The sequence below is a fragment of the Cololabis saira genome, chromosome 4, assembly GCF_033807715.1.
Source record: "Cololabis saira isolate AMF1-May2022 chromosome 4, fColSai1.1, whole genome shotgun sequence".
NCBI lineage: Eukaryota > Metazoa > Chordata > Actinopteri > Beloniformes > Belonidae > Cololabis > Cololabis saira.
The window spans coordinates 16,773,735-16,796,757 of record NC_084590.1 but is presented as its reverse complement, the minus strand read 5'-3'; the positions used below and the strand labels follow the sequence as shown (position 1 = coordinate 16,796,757).

The 23,023-nt window shown below is 40.1% G+C and overlaps 1 protein-coding gene across 2 annotated transcripts in view; it reads left to right on the top strand.

The window, feature by feature from the left end:
• The window catches only part of pik3cb (phosphatidylinositol-4,5-bisphosphate 3-kinase, catalytic subunit beta), a 78,968-nt gene that overhangs the window by 24,124 nt on the left and 31,821 nt on the right, over positions 1-23,023 (top strand). For both annotated transcript variants that reach the window (XM_061719016.1, XM_061719015.1), the window contains 3 exons: positions 17,964-18,159; positions 20,453-20,681; positions 21,729-21,958. In XM_061719016.1, coding sequence (XP_061575000.1) covers positions 18,001-18,159; positions 20,453-20,681; positions 21,729-21,958 — 618 coding nt within the window. In that variant the 5' untranslated portion in view covers positions 17,964-18,000. The remainder of the gene's footprint in view (positions 1-17,963; positions 18,160-20,452; positions 20,682-21,728; positions 21,959-23,023) is intronic.

The following is a 23,023-nucleotide window of genomic DNA, read 5'->3' as shown; positions in this document are numbered from 1 at the left end:
CTTTTTTTTTGTCTGAAGAGAGCCGGGATAGGCTCCAGTAGACACTTATGTTCCTGAATAGGAATAAGTGACTCTGGATAATGGATGAATGGATGGACCTTTAGGCGTTTTCTTCAGACAGCCATGAAGGAAACTTATCTGTTTCACGTAGTTTTTTAGCTGGAGACGAAATGTGTGCTGGATTTACACAGCATGCATGACTGTTTTCAAATTTATATTGTAATGATTGAAACTGATTTTATTATTATTATGTTTTATGCTACCATCTTTTCCATGAGGGACATATTGTATCTCAATGGTAACTTCCTGGCTAAATCAAAGATAAAACCCTCACCTGCCTGGTTGCATCAGTGGTTTCTTACATGATGTTTAAAACTTTAGAATTTGCTTAAAACACGTTTTATAAAAGCAAAATGAAATCTCTTAACACGGCAAGGCCATGTGTTTTTAGGTTGGAATGAGGCAAGGCGAGTTTATTTGTATAGGACATTTCAGCAACAAGGCAATTCAAGCTGCTTTCCATGTTGAAAAGCAAAGAAAAAAAAGATTGAGTTACAGTGTAAAGGCATAATAAAGAATAGTTAGACTTAAACTAGAGTTACAGTGTATTACTGAAATTAACATTGTTAAAATCTAAATTCAGAATAGTTTAAATATTTCAGTCAAAGGCGTCTGTAAACAAATGAGTTTTCAACTTTGATTTAAAGGAACTGAAGGTTTTCTGAAGTTTGTTCCAGATCTGTGGAGCATAGAAGCTGAATGCTGCTTCTCCATGTTGTTCTGATTCTGAGCAGACCTGAACCAGAAGACCTGAGAGGTCTGGATGGTTGCTATGGCAGCAACAAGTCTCTGAAGTATTTTGGTCCTGAACCATTCAGTGATTTATAAAGTAACAGAAGTATTTTAAAGTTTATTCTCTGAGGTTCAGGGAGCCAGTGTAGATATTTTAGAACCGGAGTGATCTGGTCCCCTTTCTTAGTTCTGGGGAGAACCCGGGCAGCAGCATTCTGGATCAGCTGCAGCTGTATGATTTACTTTTTAGACACCTGTGAAGACACTGTTGCAGTAATCAATACGACTGAAGATAAAAGAGTGGATGAGTTTTCAAGATCCTGCTGAGACATCAGTCCTTTGATCCTGGAGATGTTCTTCAGGTGACAGAAGGCTTTGTAATTGTTTTAATGTGTCTCTGAAGATTCAGCTCTGAGTCCATGACTACACCCAGATTTCGGGCCTCATCCATAGTTTGTAGCTGTAATAGCTAAAGCTGTGTGCTGACTCTTAAATGCTCTTCTCTTGGCCCAAATACAACTATTTCAGTTTTTTTAGTTCAACTGAAGAAAATGATGGCATATCCACTCATTGATTTGTTTTATGCATCGACTCAATACTTGTATGGGCTCATTGTCACCTGGTGACATTGTAATAATGGATTTGATTTATATCACGCGTTTTTTGGACACTCAAAGCGCTCACAGTGGTTCCAATTATTCATTTATTGTATTATCCAATTATTATTTTCTCCCTCATATTGACATGTGAACAAACTGCATTTAACCTTGAATTTAACTAAGTCATTTAGAAAGTAATAGCTAGATGAATCCGAGGGATAAAGTATTTCTAGAATGCCATGTGAGACCTAAGATTTTGACAATAATGACAGGTAGGGAAAAAACATATTTGTACCTACTGTAAGCACATGTGCTCAAGAGATCATTACAACCTCCCTAGAAAATTATTGGCCTCAAGAGGAAGAAAATGTGCCCACGTGTTAATTTTCCAGTGATAGCTGTTCATTGTTTCCTCTTAGTCAGTGTTTCCGATTGGGGAAAAAAAATGCCATCATTTTCAGAAGAGGAGCTGTAGTGTCAAATGGAACAAAGGCTAATCCTTATGTCACCCTCGTATGTGGGTATATAATCCAATTTAGCATCAAAACAGGAAGAAGTATTTCAGCCACTTCCCGTCCGTATATCATCTGTCACATCGGGAAGCTGATAAGGGGATGGTGAAGCTTGGGCCTAAGCTCTCCAGTTATTCAAATCATCCTTTTTAAAAAGAGAAAATGGGGAAGTGTCCTATTTTCTCATTCAAAATAAGTATGTTGTTGTTGTTTTTGCAATTGGTGGGGGAGTAACCCTAACCCTGCCTAGGTATTTCTCAAAATCCTCTAGGAACTCTCCCGATCCTTTAATTTCCTCAAGAAACAATTCAAAGAACCTGTTCCAATAAAGTGTGTGCACATGCTGGGTTTTTTTATTTTTGTTTTTTTGTGTCCCTTTTCAAAGAAGCAGTTGGCATGCCCAACTTTACATATTTATCTGGTATCCTTACAGGCTTCCTTTTACTTCCCTTTAATGAGTGCTTGCTTTGAATAATCCCGTATCATTACGATAAGAGTTTGCATACTATTGCTCTTTAGTACAGTAAACATCACTTAAGTTTGTTTTTAACCCTGAAGGAAAGCGTTGGAGTAATTTTTTTCTTTTTTTTTTGTAGTATTAAGTTTAATATGTACTGTAGTTCTTAGACTAAGAAAGCAACTTCCGCTGTGTGATGAGGCACTGACCATGGTGGATGTGCAGAGAAGGTGTGAGTATGCTGCCTGAAGCTACCGATCCCACAAAGCAAAACATGACCAGCACCATGTGACTGTGTTGCTCCCTCCCAACCACTGTGTGCTTTTATTTTTTGTTTTTTTTTGCTCCTCTGTCTATGCGCATGTTGGTCTGTGAGGCCAAGCTGGCAGGGCAAGGGCAACACAAGGGCCGGGTTTGTGCAGGGCACGGGACTGTCCTTGGTGGCACGCACACACACACACAAGCATGCTCACACAAGCATGCACACACATTTGCCAAAAACAGAGGCTTATTGTGGACGCCCTGCCCAGTTGGGTCCTCCCACTACAGTCACACACTGTATCACATTTTCGATTTAAATTTCTTTCTGATCACTCTTTTTTTCTATTAACTTCTATTAACACTTAACTCATATTTTCTCCTTGTCCTTTAGTCAGCATAGCTTTCATTCATTCCTCATGAATCATCCTCCCATCCCCTGTTTTTGCAACCATTCCAAAAGGAGGTGTCAAAAATCTGATAGTGAAGTAATGGAGAGATCCATGTTGACACTCGTATTTCTGAGTGAGCTGTCACTGCCTCCCCTCACTTCTCATGTGCCCGCGAAGTGAATCAGGCTGTAAGGAACGTCACACTTGCAGATCTCATTTGCTTGTTTACCAAAGTCTCAAGATGAAAGCTAAAAAGATGCGCTGGTAATCTGTTATTATGAATACCATAACAACTCATGTACTCGTCACATTAAATTACACTGGAATTAAAATTGGTATGAAAATAGCTCTACGGTGCAGGTCAGTCAGAATGTTTACGTGCACCTACAGAAAGGGAAATTATTGTCTTAGTCCGACTGAGTTTTAAAAGCCTTGTATACACCTTAGTCAGGCTGTAGTCGACCTGAACTGGAGTTCTTGAAATCGAGCTATAGAGCCAGATCAATCTATTCCAGCATGTACAGTATAAGCAACCCACGGTTAGCCGAGCTATTGACTGCCCTGGGAGTCTCCCTTCTGCAGGAGACGAGACCGCGGAAGTGTTCTCGTCACACACAGTGGCAGAAGAAGAAGAGGAAGACTTTGAGTGCATCTTACGTGCAACAAGATCAGGCTTAATATATACGAAATGTATAGAGTTGCTGCATCGTTGGCATCCACATCTTCATGTGTTGTTGTCCTCCTTCTGCATCTACTTCAAATCTGCCGTGCTTGTTTACTGATTGTTCCAATTAACTGGAAGAATGACGATGCGAAATGGCGTGTAGCGCCACCTAGCGTCGAGGAGTTGAACGCACCTCACTCATTAATTCGATTCTCTTCCCGCGCATGTATACTCGGATATCTCGGAAACTCCAGTTTAATCCTTAGCTAGATTATTTCCAATAGCTCGATTTAGACGTGCATGTAACCATACTGACTGTTAAACACAGCAGAGCTTTTCCTTGATACACAACTGGAGTTCTGGGAGTTCTGGTTCCGTTATACATGACCTTCACTCGTGACAGACACTAATCAAGTGCCTCTTGTTTTGCCGGCCCTTTTCAAAACCCACTTCCCAGAAGGTTCAGTGACAAACCATATTGCATATCTGGTCACAAATGTTTGTATTTTTGAAAAATTTGAATGTAATATGTCTTAGTGTGCTGATTTTAAAAACAGGTAACCGCATTAAAGTTTGTGTAATCCTAGTAAGCACACTTGTACCTGCAAGTTCACATTCTAAATGTTCATTGTAAATAATAGAACAGACAACAATATCCGTTTGCTGATGCTGTTGCTGCATGGAGGGGGAGACGACTATGTAGGATCAGGTCATGAGCCTACATAGTCATGAGTAGTTTTGGAAAATGTTGTTCCAGTGTTTTAACCTTTAGTTGCTGTTGTAAATGCGATGGACAAACAACACTGAATTATGATCAATGTAAACAATGACGGGCTGCAAAGAGGAGCTGACAAACACTTCAACATTTAAAAGAAATAGAAAGATCAAAACAAGGCCAAAGCATCTTTAGCACTGCAATGTTTCTGAAGCCCAGACAGTTTTGGAAGAACAGAAGAAAAGGCAGTCCCTGCCTGTTGTGTCCTCTTGAATCGAGACATGTGCAGCACTTGTACCGCTGGTGTCAATCTTATATTTGAATAGTGCAGCAAATGACGTGGTGGCAAGAACTAGTGGGCTGCTTAAAAAATCTTTTCATAGCTTTCAAAGTTTGCTCACAACTTGGATTTCCAGAGAAACTCCTTAAAGCAGAGATGCAATGGCAGCAAAGTTGCGACAGGATGCTCCATAATGACCAGCTAAATAAAAAAATAAAAAAGAAAGAAATGAAAAAGTCTTTCTTGATGTTTGATGGTGGGAGCTTGATAATTTATAATAATGATCATCTTGGCTTAGAGGAGACTAATCAGTCGTCGATTGCCCTCTTAGTGATTGTTGCTGTTTGGGAGCTGCATATTCTGTGACTGTATCTGTCATTTCTGCCTGTTTTTCCATCTTAAGTCAGTAAAGCTTTTTTTCTGTGTCTCTTTCAATTTTGCTCATTTTGTTCCACTTTTGACTGTTTTTTTGTTTAAACACTGTATTGCCAAAAGTATTCGCTCACGTACCTTGACTCGCATATGACTTTAAGTGACATCCCATTCCTAATCCATAGGGTTCAATACGTCGGTCCAGCCTTTGCAGCTATAACAGCCTCAACTCTTCTGGGAAGGCTGTCCACAAGGTTTAGGAGTGTGGTTATGGGAACTTTTGATCATTCTTCCAGAGGAGCATTTGTGAGGTCACACACTGTTGTCGGATGAGAAGGCCTGGCTCTCAGTCTCCGCTCTAATTCATCCCAAAGGTGTTGTATCGGGTTGCGGTCAGGACTCTGTGCAAGCCAGTCAAGTTCATCCACACCAGACTCTGTCATCCATGTATTTATGGACCTTGATTTGTGCACTGGTTTGCAGTCATGTTAGAGGAGGAAGGGGCCGCCTCTAAACTGTTCCCACAAAGTTGGGATTATGGAATTGTCTGAACTGTCTTGGTATGCTGAAGCATTCAGAGTTCCTTTCACTGGAACTAAGGGGCCAAGCCCAGCTCCTGAAAAACAACCCTGCATCGTAACCCCCCACCAAACCAAAAGTACCGTTCTCCTGGGAACTGCTAAATCCAGACTCGTCTATCAGATTGCCAGATGGAGAAGCGTGATTCATCACTCCAGAGAACGCCACTCTGCTGCTCCAGGGTCCAATGGCGGCGTGCTTTACACTAGGAATGGGCGATATTTTACCGTTCACGATATACCGTCAAAAAAATTCCCCAGGATAAGAATTTGTATCTCACGGTAAAAACGATAAATTCCCGTTGATGACGTTTTTGTGTAAATCAGATTTATGGTTCTGCGAAGGAAGGAAGGAAGGAAGGAAGGAAGGAAGGAAGGAAGGAAGGAAGGAAGGAAGGAAGGAAGGAAGGAAGGAAGGAAGGAAGGAAGGAAGGAAGGAAGGAAGGAAGGAAGGAAGGAAGGAAGGAAGGAAGGAAGGAAGGAAGGAAGGAAGGAAGGAAGGAAGGAAGGAAGGAAGGAAGGAAGGAAGGAAGGAAGGAAGGAAGGAAGGAAGGAAGGAAGGAAGGAAGGAAGGAAGGAAGGAAGGAAGGAAGGAAGGAAGGAAGGAAGGAAGGAAGGAAGGAAGGAAGGAAGGAAGGAAGGAAGGAAGGAAGGAAGGAAGGAAGGAAGGAAGGAAGGAAGGAAGGAAGGAAGGAAGGAAGGAAGGAAGGAAGGAAGGAAGGAAGGAAGGAAGGAAGGAAGGAAGGAAGGAAGGAAGGAAGGAAGGAAGGAAGGAAGGAAGGAAGGAAGGAAGGAAGGAAGGAAGGAAGGAAGGAAGGAAGGAAGGAAGGAAGGAAGGAAGGAAGGAAGGAAGGAAGGAAGGAAGGAAGGAAGGAAGGAAGGAAGGAAGGAAGGAAGGAAGGAAGGAAGGAAGGAAGGAAGGAAGGAAGGAAGGAAGGAAGGAAGGAAGGAAGGAAGGAAGGAAGGAAGGAAGGAAGGAAGGAAGGAAGGAAGGAAGGAAGGAAGGAAGGAAGGAAGGAAGGAAGGAAGGAAGGAAGGAAGGAAGGAAGGAAGGAAGGAAGGAAGGAAGGAAGGAAGGAAGGAAGGAAGGAAGGAAGGAAGGAAGGAAGGAAGGAAGGAAGGAAGGAAGGAAGGAAGGAAGGAAGGAAGGCGTTTTTGTGTTACAAACATGGCGGATCTGAGAGCAAGATAGATGGAGTTGAATTGGTATTTTTTTTAATCGGGATAAATGCCAGAAATGATCGTGATACATTTTTTAGTCCATACCGCCCATCCCTACTTTACACCACTGCATCCAACCTCCTATGCACCTCAGCATTCACAGACCCCGCTCCGTCAGTTTACGTGGCCTACGACTTCGTGGCTGAGTTGCTGTCGTTCCCAAACACTTCCATGTTATCATAATACAACTGACAGTTGACTGTGCAATATCAGGGAGCGAGGAAATTTCACGACTGGATTTGTTGCACAGGTGGCATCCTGTCACAGTTCCACGCTGGAATTCACTGAGCTCCTGAGAGCGACCCATTCTTTCACAAATAGTTGTAAACAGTCTGCATGCCTAGGTGCTTGATTTTATACACCTGTGGCCGTAGAAGTGATTGGAACACCTGATTCCAATCATTCGGAGGGGTGAGCGAATACTTTTGGCAATATAGTTGCTCATTTTGTTACATTTTTTACTGTTTTCTGTTTTTATATACCGTATATTATATAGTGTTTGAACGTACCTATTTCCACATGACTAAATCATGAAAGCCTAAAATGTCTTATATGGACCATTAATGTGTTTATTAGAACTACTTTTTGGCTGACCAAGTGTTTTGAGTTTCACCCATTCATGAAATTACCTTTTTAAATGAAAATAAACAAAAAAAATAAATAAAGAAACATTGCTAGTGGGGAAAAAAAAAAAAAAAAGGTATCCAACCTGGAACTTGTCCAAATTCCAGATGGACCGACCGTTAAGAGCGGTAGCACAGCTTTTTCATAGATACAATCGAGGAGACTTCCAGTGAAAAAGATGGGGAACTACTGCTGCCTGTGGTGTAACTTTTCCACACGACCTGCTGCAGACGGCCTGTAAGTGGAACTTGTGAGGCAACACTTTTGACACGGAGAGCTTAGTTGTAATATATGGACTGTTAGGTGATTTCACTGGAGACATGCGGTTGCTAGGAAACTGGTTTCCTCGTTCTTGTCCTTGTTCTGACAGACACTAAAATATGTCATTGCAGGGACTGCCACACGTTCACATGACATCAGCCAGTGATGTCACTCCAGGTGTTTTCATTTAGTTAGTGAGTGCGTGCGTGTGTGCGTGTGTGTGTGATCTTTAAAAAGGCACTTTGAAGCCACGGTGTAGCCGTGGACCATCGGAGCAGTGCATCGATCCATGTTTTGTACATGTAACAAAGAGCTCCTTCGTTACCATAAGGTGTGTGGTAACAAGGTATGGGAGACTATAAAGTGCACTTGTAGCACTTTTATTTGGCACTTGAGAACAGGCATAGAGCTGCACAGAAACATTTGTGCAGGTTTTTGTAGATTGGTGTTTGTTGGGTATTGTATTGGTTGACAGGTTGTATTCCTGAAAGTGCGCGGCTGGTTGGGTGAGCCGACAGCTGGCTGTAAGAAACAAATGTTAGTGTTTGGTTTAGCTAGGAGTGTCATTTACTTACCTGTCATTCTCCAGGGTGCGCAGGCAAAATGTGTCCCCCACGGCCTGAATGTTATTTAAGGTTCCGGGAGAAAGCAAGCGATGAGAAGCATGAGGGGAACTAGGTGGTGCTACAGGTGGCTTTGTCAGGGTATTTTTAATGAATATTGTAAATATAATTTGGTAATTTAGGGTTTTGTTAATGGCTTCAGGGGTTTTATATGTGTGTTTTTAAAGGTAATGGAAGATGAACATCCCTCCATTAGGAAATGGTTCCGGCAGATCAATACGTGGCAGGTATAAAGCCAGCTGTGATCTGAGAGTGGGGTGTGGGTCTCAGGTGCTGTTGTGGCATGATTTGGCTTTGAGGTATGTGCAATAAAGACAGAAATGAGTGGATCCCTCCTCTGTTTGAGTCATTCTCTTCTGCGCTCCAGCCGCTCAGTCCAGCTGGTGACGGTACAGGAATAAAAAGTTCAAATTATGTACACTGAGAGCTTTGTCATTCTATTTTGGGGGCCTGCTAGATTTTGTCTTGTCTTTCATGGTTCAGTTATACAAAATGTTACTTGTTTTCATGCAGATGTACCTTTTGTCTTATCCACTCATAGATGGGACACAGAAATACAGTTATTCATCGGTAATTATGTCCATTAGTGGAGTATAGTTGGAGGGATCATAAATGCTGCCATGTACAAGGAAGAGGGGGCTGATGTCACTGCTCTCCCTCTAAACAAATATTCTCCATCTGTCTTGCTTCACTCCTTCTTTTTGCTTACTTGACGGCCTGGTCATCCTGATGTCTATAAATAAGGAAAGAAGCATGTAAGACCTATTACTGTCCTTCAGAGTCGATATAGTCCTGATGTAACCTTTCACGGTCAGATGTTTCTGGCAGGTTGGCTCATGATGAAGTCTCAGAAGGAGGTACATTGATGTGCTGGTCCACAGTTGTCCCAAGAGATTTTCAAACAAAGCTATTTCAGGAGATGTAGGTTTCCTTGCTAAGTCTCTTATAGTTCTGCTACAGCTGGGTGATGGGTCACAGTGCATTATTGGCCAGGGAGGAATGGTTTCTTTTGAGTTTGAACCATTTTCACTGCACTACAGAAGGAAGTTTGGTGTTGCTCAGCACAAAATGCTCGCTGTATTAATGTCACAATAATTCTGCATGCAAGATGGCCATGATAGTGTGTTGCAATGTCACATGTGTCAACACATTTAAGTCTCTCCACTTACTCTACTTTTTGTATCCTCTGTCTAATTTCACACTATTAGACACATTTCAGAAACAAAGCAGTCTCGGTGAACAGTTGAGGCCAAGTCTGCATTTGCCTGCGTGCGCATCTCTGATTTCACGATGCACAAGCTGCAGAATTCACCTAAGTATCACTTTGGATACACTTTTGTGATGCTTTTAAAAGTTCCTAACAAATTATGTTGCAATACCCCCTCCCCCCTTTTTTTTAAACCAGAAAAATATATTTGTAGTGTGTGCTATAAAAGTGTTTTAACGCTGTGTGTGTGCAATATACCAACTATTTTGTATACAAGGTTTGCAGGTGTATTTTATATTTCTGCAGCGCTGCTGATAAGATTATGTTGGTTTAACTACTTCAAAGTAAATGTTGTGTGGGGCGGAGGGGAAAAAGAAATATAAATAACTGCCGGGCCTTTGATTCAGTGCTCATCAACTTTTTATGAATGACCAGTCTGGACTTTTTTTCTCTGGTGACTGTTTGTCACTCGCTTCCTGACAGATCATTGCTTCCTGTCTGAGAAGTAGGCGTTGTTCTTATGTGCTGAGGTTGCTGCCCAAATATGATTTGTCCGTGTACAAAAGCCTTGCGAAACCTGACATGAGGACATTTAAACTCCCACTCACACACCCACTCATTCACTTCATTCACATCTCTTTTTGGTTGCAGAATCCGTCATTTAGAAACGCAGGGAAAATCTTTATAAAATCTTTAATCTTGGTTTTTAACCACTTCTACATTTTCATTTATGATAATGATGCATTTTTTTCAAGTAATCTTATATATGAAGAGTTGTCTTTAAAACATCAACTGAAAATGATCCAAATGGGGGATTTACAGCACTGTAGCAATTATACACTTGTAGGATGCAACAAAGATCAAAATTTAAGCATCAAATGTCTTCCTTTTCAAAATAAAGGCTCCAGCAGAAGGGAGGTCTTATTTTCCACGCTTGAATATTGTACAAATGCTAATTCATATGTGAATAAGTACTGGCAGAGCCACTGGGTGAGAGTTCATATTGATCATTACAGCTGTGTGTTTATGGTCCACAGCTGCCACCTACATCCATTCCTCAAAACAGTCAGCGGTAACGCTGTACAGGTGACTCGCATCCACGCCGCTTCCCCCCACCACCCCAGCTGACACACTGGCTCTACATATTCATACCTGTGAGATTAACAGACTTTCTTTTGAACAACATTTTAGCAAAGTAAGGGTCTGCATGTCCAAGCACCTTGACAGGTTACACATTAAACATTTAAAGTTGCACAAAAGTCCATACCTTTTTTATTTGCCTTTTGACACTGCTTGCTATCACATATCACCATTTCATTACATGTAAAGAAGCGGTGAGGTTGTTTTTTCTTCTTCTTTTGTTCCTCCGCCTTTGTGGCTAGTGGCTGAAACTGAAAGATTAGTCGTTATGGTGGTGCGGAATTGCTAAAGTAAGTATATAAAGTGTGAGAATAAAACATCCCAAGTGATGATGCAGGATAAATGTTTGTGTAGCTGATGATTTAAATTTTAATTTATTTTTAAGTATTTAACATTTGATCTGATTCTCTTCATGAAAAATTCCCTTTAAATCTTCAAAACCGTTTTGTCTCTTAGTAGTACCCAACAAAGAGCAAAGCAAACTTTTTTTTAAATACCTTTAAAGGCCCACTCAATTGACAGGTTGGAAATTGGCCAATTTGTTCAGGTTTGAGAATCAATAACTACTTTTGTTCTGACCTTTTTGTTCTTTTTATTTGTTGAATGAAGAAGTTCGTGGAACCCTTACTGCTTTTATTTGTATTTAATTTTCTTTAAACTGTCCTTAATCTTACAAATACAATCACACACTGCTTCCTCAGAAGTGGAAATGCTGGCTCAGAGGCTCATTGTTTGGTCTTTACGTATATTTCCACGCTTGTTAACAGGAGTATAGTGGTTGTAGTCGAGAGGTGAAGAGCTCTTAGAAACTCTTTGTCAGCTTTATTTTTAGCACAGCGGGGAAGAAAATGTGTCACAGGACCCTTAATCACCAGGCATAACCTTTTACAAACACACACCATTTGTTTAAGCACTTTTTTTCTTTTTTTTCAATCACTCACACACAGACGTGCGGACACACTCGGCCCATTGTCGGGAGCCTCACAGGCCTCTTACTGTCATACAGAGGGCTTTAGAAAGAGAGTGCTGAGTAACACCAGTGTTACTGATAAATGCATTTGGTCCTGAAAGCCATCACAACATGTCACTGGTTCAGAGGAAGCAAAGATTCACTTTGTTTTTATTATCTATAGTGTTAGTGCAACGTGCACTGTATGTCAGAGGTTATATGAATCAGGGTTGTGTCTTTTACACAGCTAAACCAGTTTGTTGTCAGGTTTACTTTGACTGACTGTCACACGTGTCGACCACGCAGATACTTGATCAGAAGGTGTGATGATTTAGAAAATATGGAAATGTGACCGGAGCACGCTGACACCTGGCAGATTTTTGTTTTTCAGGTGTGTAAAGGGCGAGTCATTTATAGGCATGGGGCGATATACGATATTATCGTATATCGCGATAAAAAACGGCCGCAATAACGTTATCGTGGGGTACTGTAATTATCGCCAATTTTTTTTTTTTTTTTTTTTTTTTTTGTCACACAAGGCTACCAGCCAGGTAGAAGCCAGTGTTATTTTTTTTCATGTATTTTATTAATATTATTTATTATTATTATTTATTTAATATGTTTTCAGAGAGTAGTACAATCCGTGTGCATTTGACTATTGTGGCACTTTATTTTCACTCAATCTTTGTGTTGGCCATGCAGCTTTTGTTTTGTATACTACAGAGCAGTGCCTTTATTTTATTATTTTTCCAGAGAGCCGCACTAAGTAGCAGGCAGCCAGCCACTGTTAAAGTTTCAGAGAGTAATACAATCAGTGTGCATTTGGCTCTACTTTGTCACTTTATTTCTATTTGTCACTTATTTCTTTCGACTCTCAGGGAAGTATTTTCTTACAAAAAAAGAAAGTTCAAATAAGTACCGGTACCGGTACTATAGTTTACACTTTGTAATGCATAACATTTACAGTACACTATTTGTTCTCTACCTCAAGTGTCACTGTGTTGAGAATGATTTGAGAATAAATGTTCTGAAGGAACCAGTGGATCCACGGTTAGTGTTTTTCCTTGCATTTTAAGAATTTTATAAGCGACACGCTAATATCGTGATAATATCGTAATCGTGATATTTTTGTCCACTAATATCGTGATATGAAATTTTCATATCGTCCCATGCCTAGTCATTTATCACAATGATAATTCTTGAGCTCAAAAAAATTATACTGTGCCTTAAACTAATCAGCTTCGTAAATGCTATCTAACCTCAATGTTCCTTAGTCTGCACAGAAAGCCAAGTAAGCACATAAGTGGGATCGTATTTCTTCATCTTCAAAATATAGACGTGTTTAGTGTATGCCTGGGGATGCCACAGGGTGCTACATTGTTTATGGGCTGTATTGCTTCGGGCTCCTCTGTTTGTCGCCACATGAAACTCACTCCTTTCTTCCTGACCATCCGAAACCCACTTGTTCCTGTCTGATCATCCCGCTGAAACCTGACCTGGCACCAGACCTCTGGCTGTCTGCCACCACATCCTTAATAATTCTGCTCACCTGTGCATGCGTCGTTGCGATGCGGAGAACGAGGAAGAAAGAAGCTGAGTGTGTTGGCCTCACAGCAGTTCTCAAGCTGTGAAAACGTCACTCCTGAAACCTTTAATTATAGAGATCAGTTTATATGCAGACATGCCAGCACAAGCACTTGCTCATCCTTCTCTAAAACCACAGTACTGTACTTTCAGACAAATGCGCAGTCAAATTAGCTCATGTTTTTAACCTTTATGCCTTTTGTGACATCGCAAATGGCTACTTGTGCTGTGTTTGCTTATTGCCACCTCAAAGCCTGTGTGTGCATGTTTGAATTTGTAAAACATTACCCTGTTTTCTGTATCGTACACTCGTGGTTCCATTTTAAAAGATTACTACTGTGTCATCCATTATCACATTCGATAGCTGCAAAGCCCTTTTTAAGTGCGACGTTCTTACAGCAATCTACTGCTGGAGCAGAACACAGACACACTCACAGGACCACGTCCATTTGCATGGTTGATAATGGTACAGTAAGTAGCTGAGAGTGTGGCTCCAAATGCACCAGAGATGTTGTCATTCTGCAGCCCATCTGCAAGTTGCTTGAGCACTTAACTTGGATTGGAGAATAGCATTAAAGGCCATCAGGGCCGTCATGTTTAATGGACGGATGAGGCAGAATGTAGATTGACCTGTGGGCTCACAGTAGACTTGATGTGCAAAGCCACTTGAGCATAAGGTCTGGAGAAAGTTGCAGGTGGATGTAGTTTGACAGCACAGCTGTGTTTTGAGATGGAGCTGACATGGAGACCAGGCTGTGAAGTGTCTTTACACCAGCAGCTAGTCGTCGTGCCATTACCAATCTCAATTTCGCAAAGGGAAAAGCCTGAAATGGAAATATCTAGAATCGGGGGGGAGAAAAATAAGCCAAATAGCAACAAAACCTTTTTACATTTTCATGAGGTGGTTTTCAAACGTGGTGATGGTCCGGTTTGGAAAAAAGTGTCATGGATACACTTTCTTCTAACTTGTATGTCTCTGAATGTGACATAGTCAAACAAAAGCCATCAACATCTAGTTGTTTTTTTACTTCATTTATGATATATATATTTTTTATCCCCGATTTTTTTTCCCATTATATCACCCAGTGCTCCTACCTAAGTGACAGTCCTGGGCATTGCCACTCTCTACCAACCCTGGGAGGGCCCTGCACTGAGCTCAGGTTTTATTTCAGGTTTTATTTCATTTTATAATTATATAACACAATTGCCTGTCCTTAAAAAATTAAAAATAATGGACAGAGGTTTATTTATTTATGGATTTATATCTATACTGACTGATCACTGTGCCTGTCCTTGGTTTTAGTACCCATCTTTCTTGTGTTTATTATCATTTGCCACATAATTAAAGCAACCTCATACTAAATTTAATGTTAATTTCATATGATGTAAATAATATGAAAAACATATACAAATATGTTGTAACTTTAGCTTGTATAGTTATAATAAAACATTGTTTTGACTCAGTTTGTCCCATGAATTGTCACTATAATCTGATGAACGTCCAACTCGGATTTTAAGATCCATCACTATCATCTGATGTACATATATACAACTTGGATTTTAGGATGTGTAATGCATTTTTAAATTTTTCAGTGAACTATGTAGAATATAATAATCGGGATATCGCATAATCGGGATATCGCAATGTGTATCGTATCGTGGCTCAAGTATCGTGATGCGTATCTTATCGTGAGGTCCTTCCCAATACCCACCCCTAATAGTTATGCTATAACACTGCTTTTATCATTATGCATTATATAAGGGTCCTGCCTTTGAATTATCATCTGCTGCCTTCGTCTTCTGTTGACTATCTTGACAACAGTGGTAGCAACAGCAGTTGCAATAATTTGCCCAAGACTAAAGATGTTTCTCAATTTTCTCTCCATCTCATTGTATGTTTGTGTGTGTTTTTTGCTTTTAACCCATCAGTAGTTAGACTAGTTGTTGTGCTTCAATTTTTCTGGCGCCCGTGGAGCAGCTAGGATAAGGCGTTGCTCAGGGGCCCAAAGTGTTTCACTGTGGTTCACTTTGGTTGCCATTATATTATCCCGGGGGGGGGCTTGAACCCGGGTCCCAAGCCCACCTCTGTAACCGCTACACTAGACTACCACCCCCCACTTCAGCCTCTTTGAAGTTGAGATCTGGTTGTTTTTTGTTTGATCGTAGGAGAGTTAGAGTTACACCGGACCCCCGCAGCAGTGCTTCATCGCAATTTCAGAACTGCTGCTTTGGTTTTGTGAAAAAGTGTAATGTAACAATTTTCCCACCTCGAGTGCTCTTAAAGGTTTTTTGATTTGATCTTTATTCATCTTGAACAAAACAATTTAAAACACATACATCAACAATAATAATAAAGCACAACCAGTTTTGTTCAAGAAGGGACAGGAAGAAGCAAATGCTTATCTAGTCCGGCCCCTTCTTGCAATATAAGAGTATCCGATATATAAAAGAATAATAGTAGCAATAATAATAATAATAATAATAATAATAATAATAATAATACATATATACAGTGTATACCCTTCTTCTTGACATATAAAAGTATGTCAATATAAAAGTAATTAAAAGACATGTGAATCAATAATAAAAGTAGCTAAAACGAAAGGCATCAAGCACAGTAGAGAAGGAAAAAAAGTCAATGAAAAAAACAAAAACAATCACCATAATAAAAGTAGCTAAAAAAGAAGGAAAAGCATCATGCACAGAAGAAAAAAAAGACAATGAAAAAATAATTTCAGGGTCTGATCTGCTGCTTCTGACTTTCTTTCTAAGAATTATAAGAAACTGCATAAAGTAACAAATGGCAAAAGGACAATAAGAGGCAGCTGACTTTGTGGTCTAATTGCTTTATTTTAAGTCTTCTATTTTTCTGTCTTTATGACATTGAGCATGCTCAGCAGGGTGTTTTATGTATTGGAAGAAGCCCTCCCCCCTCAGTTTTTTTTTTTTATTGGAATTTTATACTCACATCCCATCATCTGGTGAATCTGTAGTTAAATGGGTTTTGTGTTTGTAATTGGCAGACTCAAATTGCCTTATCAGCTAATGTTTTTGAAAGCACTTAGAGGAAATGTAGCTGGAAACCTTCGCTCTTCTTCCACCTCAGTAGCAGCGAGTCTGTTAAGAGAAAGCGTGCAGTGTCCAGCTCATAAGTGGGAGTGTTTTCACTGTATGTGTGTTCTGTTGCGGGGGGACCAGATTGTCAGAGGAGGGCAGGGCAGGCTGAACTTTTTGTTCTGTTTGCTTAGTGGGCATTCCTCTGAGCACTGGCCCTCATCCATATTAAATCCAGCAGCCTCCCAGTGGATTCAGCACAGTGCTGCCCTCGCAGGGACACGGGGGCATCACGTTGTTTTTGTCTGTCACTTTCTTAATAAATAATTCAAACCAATACCATCGTGATGGCACAAATGGCTGAAATGCTAATGACTAAATTAGTTAGTAGAGCGTGTCACTATTATTTGAAATAACAGCATATGTCCAGTATGTGCACCTGTAGTTGGTATAACCTGTCTGGGTGGTAGTGTGCAGGGGAGGGCATATTAGGCACATTGCCCCCCCTGCATCATCCCTCCATGTTTGAAAGAGCTCAGCTGGCCTAGCTGGAGTACGCAGGGATCTAAGGTCAAACAAGGACGTGTGCAGAGTCAAATCTCACCCTGGAGTTTTTCTTTTGCTTCTTTGTTTTGCATTATTTTCGTTTGTCGCGCATCTACTCACAGACGCACGTCATTCTGCAGATTCCTTTCCAGCAAACACCCACCCACTCGATATAAAATCCAAAGCTTCATAACAGCGAAACCTTGATTCTGCACAGTAAATATTTGGACTATTTGCAGGTTGAAATAAAATGTGCAAAAGCACATATTCTCAACCCCATCATCATTTTATGCATTCGTGCCTTTAATTTGACTTTACTGTACATTAAGTTAGTTACTTATTTTAATATTTATTATAATGTAGAGACCAATTTGACTGCATAAATAAATATAGCTGGGCAATGGTTAGGGCTGGGCGATATATCGAGATTTTAATATATATCGATATATTTTCAAACACGATATGGTACGAGACAATATCGTTTATATCGATTTAAAATATTTTTTTTTTTTTAAATTTTTTTTTTTTGTGATTTTGATATAGCTTATTTTGTGACAAATTGATTTGAATGTTTTATTTGAGATTTGCACAAATGTTTTGTTATTTGCACAACTGTCAACCTCAGTGGAAAAGTCTGCCTGTTACTGTCTACATTGTATTAATTGCACAGTGTATTTTAATTTAATTGTTATGCAGGAAAGGGATATTTGTTTTATTTTATTCAAGAAGCATTTTTATTCTATATATGCAGGCAGTTTATTTTTATTTAATTTGTTTTATACATTTTGATATTGTGCAGACCTCTGTTAATAAATGAACCTGTGTGACATTTGGCACGAGGCTTTGTATTAAAACTGACTGTTTTTTTAAGGGTTTGCCTCAGAAAAAAATGAAGCTAACAGAGATGCTATGCTATAATGCTTTGGGGGAAACCCCAATTATGGCACAGAAAAAATATCGAGATATATATCGAGTATCGCCATTTAGCTAGAAAATATCGAGATATGACTTTTGGTCCATATCGCCCAGCCCTAGCAATGGTAAATTGTCTTTCATTAATTGCTTTGTTTTTTGCAATAAATGTATTGAAATCCTAATCCTCATGGTAGATTTGACCTCTCCTTTACCCCTCCAGGTCCTTATGGTTGAGGTGGTGCCAGGTGCCCTATGCCATGCCTCCTGCCATGACAGACCTCCTGGACATATGGGCAGCCCACTCGCCCCTGGCCGGACACGCTCCGGACCAGATCACTGTGGACTTTCTTCTGCCCACCGGTATCTACATTCAGATGGATGTTCCACGCGAGGCTACAATTCAACATATCAAGCTGGTGAGTGGCACCGAGTTGGTCCCAGCATGAAGGAATACCAGACTTCTCAACATCAGTTTCACTTACAGCTGAACGTTTACAGTGTGTTGTTAGGACACTTCAATAATAATAACTTATTTTTTCTTTGTTTGATGAGTTTAAATTCATTTCTCTTGTTTTTAATTATCATCTTTAAATGCTCATAGACTTGTTGTTGTAGCCCAAAAAAGGTGTCTTGAGTGTTGCATCCCACACTCAGTCAGAATTAGACGGTTGGCGACGCAGTCAGACATGATCTAATGCTGTTTTTCTTAGAAGCGATTGCTGCGGTAGGTTTGGTGTTTTTTGTTTGTGTGAGGCTTTTCTAGTGGTCAGCGTGCCTGTAGATGATGATGTGTTTTTATAAAGATAGGCTCTTAAGAGCTTTTATTTTGTGTGTTGCTTTACTCACTTACACCTGTGTAAGATTTAGGACTAGATGAAAAAAAAGAAATGTGTATAAATAAATAACAAGTTTCTCGATGAGTAATCATCTTAATCCAATCAGCACTCCAAGGAGGAAGAATAACACATTCTTCCTGCAGCTTTCCAGATGTTTCTGCTGTTCCCATGTCTGTTAATTTGAAGCTACGCTGCATGATGATTTTACTGTGGGTGTGAATATTGGGAATTTAATAATAAAGACATCTCAACTGATTGATGCCAACCTTTATCACCGAAGACATAACCAGATCGCACATCTTTCATCAGGACTACATGACTATATGCAAACATAGACAAACTGAATCTATTTTAAGTTTTACAAAGGACACATGGTTTCATTATTGTAAAAGCATTGTCATTGCAACACCTTTCTTCTATTATTAAGCATGCAAGTAGTAATTCCTGCACTTTTAAGCAAACCAGTTTATACAGAGAACTGTTAAATAAACCTGCAGAAGTTATTTTACTCTGCAAATGAACCAGTGTTGTGCACTGTATGTTTGTATGTGTACATTATATCTCACAACTGAAGTGTTTTCTGAAAAACACTATTCCGACATAAACAGATATATAGACGCATTTCAATTTGTCTTGCATTGCCAAATTAGCCGCTAACGTGTTCCCTTCTCCATTGGCTGGTATGGATGTGCACGCATCAAAGATGTCTGACAAGACACGTCTGAGATCTTCTTTCTCTGAACTGGATATGTGCTGAGGCAGCAGAAACCAAGGAGACTCAAGTGTCTCTGTTACTTTTCTTATAAATTTCAAAAGGGGAGCTGGTGGGGATTTGCTTTAGCTGAGGGCTGGATTAGTTCTTTGATCAATGATTAAATGATCAAATTCTATTTGCCTGTGAAGGTCAAGCAGCCCAGACTGAGTCTTGTTCGTTCATAGGCCTGCATTCATTCTGACCAGATCCCATTACCTAGAAATCTGACTTTTTGAAAACATTTCTTGCTTACTCACGTGTACAATATGAAAGAAGCTCAGTGACAAATAATGGCATGAAAAAAGAAATTGTGACAACATTGCAAGGCTAAATGAATGAATCCTCTGTGCCTTTTTGCATGTGGTTTGCAGAGAAATGTGAACAATATGAAACCAAGAGGGCCCCTGGCCAACATTTGACCAGCTTCTGCGTCTCATTGAAGCGTCCACCCTCAGATGGGGATGCAGTGCTTGACACTCAACCCAGCGATCATGCTGTGGGGACACAGGCGCACGAATCCCGGCATCGCCGGCCGCTAGATTCAGTATTCACACATTCTGGATGATTAAAGTTGTCTGTTTCCGTGACTCATGAGTGTTCTGGATCATAAAACACACAGTACATGCTGACAATTATTATAAAAGTATCACTTGAAGACAGAAAAAACAAAACACAAATAGCCTGCTGCAATGATTTAACCCAGTGTTCCAGCTGCGTGGTGTTTGTCCCCTGCATGGTTTCTGTTTCTCAGGTGCAGCACACTTGATTCAAATGACTGTATCACCACCAGCTTATCAAGGTTTACACAAACCTGTCAATGATCCATCATTTTAATCAGGTGTGTTGGAGCAGGGAACCGTCTAAAACATGCCGGAGAGTGGCCCTCAAGGGCCTGGATTGGGGTAGCACTGATTTAATTCCTTTTGAACTGCGGGACGGCTCTCTGTGAGCTTTCCAGAATTGGATTATCCCATATCGAGCCAAAAACAAGGATGCTGTTTATTCCACTTGCACACATTCTAAATAGGATTTATTTAATTTGATCTCATCTAGAAACAATAAATCCTTTCTGCGGTTTTATGGACCCCAGGGAAACTATTTTTTTCTGCTCTTTTCCAGCTCTTATGGAAGCAGGCTCAGAACTTCCCTCTGTTTCCCTCCCTCGGGGAAATGGAGAGCCACATGTTCGAGTGTGTCAACCAGGCAGCCGTACACGAAGAGCTGGAGGACGAAACCCGCCGCTTATGCGACGTTCGCCCCTTCCTGCCGGTCCTTAGGCTGGTGACGCGCAACTGCGGACGAGCAGAGCGCCTGCTGGACTCCAAAATAGGTGTACTCATCGGCAAGGGTGAGACGGCATCACAGATAAGACTCACTCCTGTTTCCAGTCGTAGATAATTATTTGACCTGCTACAGTTTCTCAGTGGTTAATCAGGTGGCTCTGTTTGACATTTCCAATAAAGGAAAGCACTTAGCTTTGGTCAGTAGGACAGTACTGTTGTGTGTGTGTGTTTTGCCTCAAACATCTTCTTCAGCGTTGTACAGTAAGAGCTATTCGTGAAAAACACCTTGCACATTATGTTCCCACGTTTTCAGGTACGTTTGTACATCAAAGTAAACAGACAACTTAACAGACAAAATAAAAAGGTAATTTAAAAGCTCAACATCCTGGAAACTATAATGGAAGGTAATGAAAGTAATCATACTGATGCCGACCCACAACTACAGTACAATGTGGCAAATTGTTTTTAAAAATACATGTTCTTCTTTAGATATTGTTATATAATTAACTACATATACACTGAAAGAACCTATTATTATTATTATTATTATCATTATTATTAGATTCATTCATTTATTTTTTATTGTTATACCAACACATATTTAACCTTCTTAAAACTCGTGTGTTCTTATTATAGGATGAGCAGCGTAAGGAAGGGACGGTCCTCTGACTGTAGGAAAATATTGATGTTCTTCCGCTGTGGCTCCGTTTAGGACTAACATGATCCTTTGAAGGCTTTTCAGAGTGAAGTAGAACCCCACAGACATGCTTGAATAGCCATTCTGACACATTTTAGGGCCTTTTGCAGCGCACAGCAACAAACTCAAGCGGCTCACTGTGTTTTTATTTTTTCCTCCAGACACACAAACAGCTCCACTTTCACAGTCAATGACGAGCAGAGTTCTTCCTTTTCTATGCTTAGGGTCATATGAATGATGAAAGGCTCTAAATGTCAACATTTTATTCTCAAGGGATTATTGTGCAGCAACCTTTCAATAGAAATTCTTGGCATGAAATGGACCGATTAGTGTGATCACTCAAGCAGTTAATTTACGTTGGACTTTTATTAAACAACTGTTTCTTGCAATGATGTCCTTTACTTTGTGCCTGTAGGTCTCCATGAACTGGACGCCATAAACGACCAGGAAGTTAAGGACTTCCGCAATAAGATGCTTCGAATTAGTGAGGAGAAGATGCTAAGCGTGCAACTGATGACGTTCACCGAGTGGCTGCAGGCCTGCTTTTCCCCACAGCTGGAGTCCGTACCAGGGACGGCCATCACAGACGGAGTCAATGAGCTGCCAGCCGACATGAAAGTCAATATCCACTTCGACCAGTCTCAGGTGAGGGTCCTGAACCCAGATCTGAAAATGCTGCAGATACCCCACCGTTTACACATTGTTGTCTAGGCACTTTTAAAATAAAGACCACTAGAGCCACACAAATAAAAAATAAAGTACTCAGAGAGGAGATGAATGGCATCAATTTTACACAAGCTTGCACCAATACAATCTATAATAATCCTGGTCAGGTTCTGATGCCCCGGTATAATATTAATTGTTAAAGGCATTGTTGCATTAGGTTGCTGTGAGAGACAGAACTCAATCAATAAATAAGTTGTGACTGGATTCTGTTTAATTGTATTTAGGGCTCAATTTGAAGAACCTTGTGTGGCACATTAAGGATGTTGTCATAAGAACTTCTATGTGAATATTATAATCTAGTGTAGGGCTGTTCGATTAATCGATTTTAAATCGTAATCGCGATTATGTAATTTGAACGATGTTAAAACGTGAAAATCGTAAAATCGATTTTTCACTTTTTTTTTTTTTTTAACCTTGTCTGCACACATATTAATGATTGATGGAAATACCTCTCAATACCTGCGACAAGTGCCCCATCGGAGAGGCTCTTTAGTGTAGGAGGGGGCGTTGTAACATGCCACCGGGCATCCCTAAAGCCAGATGCGGTAGACCGGCTCGTGTTCCTTGCAAAAAACTTGCAAATGTGAATAGCAAATGTAATGACTGACATTACACACCTCTACCTCCTTCATGGGTTGCATTATTATTTAGCATGCAAAGACCCAGTTTAGTTTAATTAGAAAATGTCTTGTTTTATTTAATTGGAAATATAACTTACTGTGCTTATTTGCTGATTTTTTTTTTCAGAGATAAAACTTATATTTTATTATATTTTTTAAAACTTTTTTTCAACTTATTTTACAGAGTTTTGCACTTTATTCATTCATTTTTGGTTTAATAAGAGCAAAGTTTGCACTTAAAGCCCAATGGGGCAAATGTTCAATAAAAAAACAGCATATTTGAAATAATTTCTTTGCCTTTTGTCAATTCACAAAATAATCGTAATCGAAAATTGGATTTTGAGAGAAAAAAATCGAGATTTTA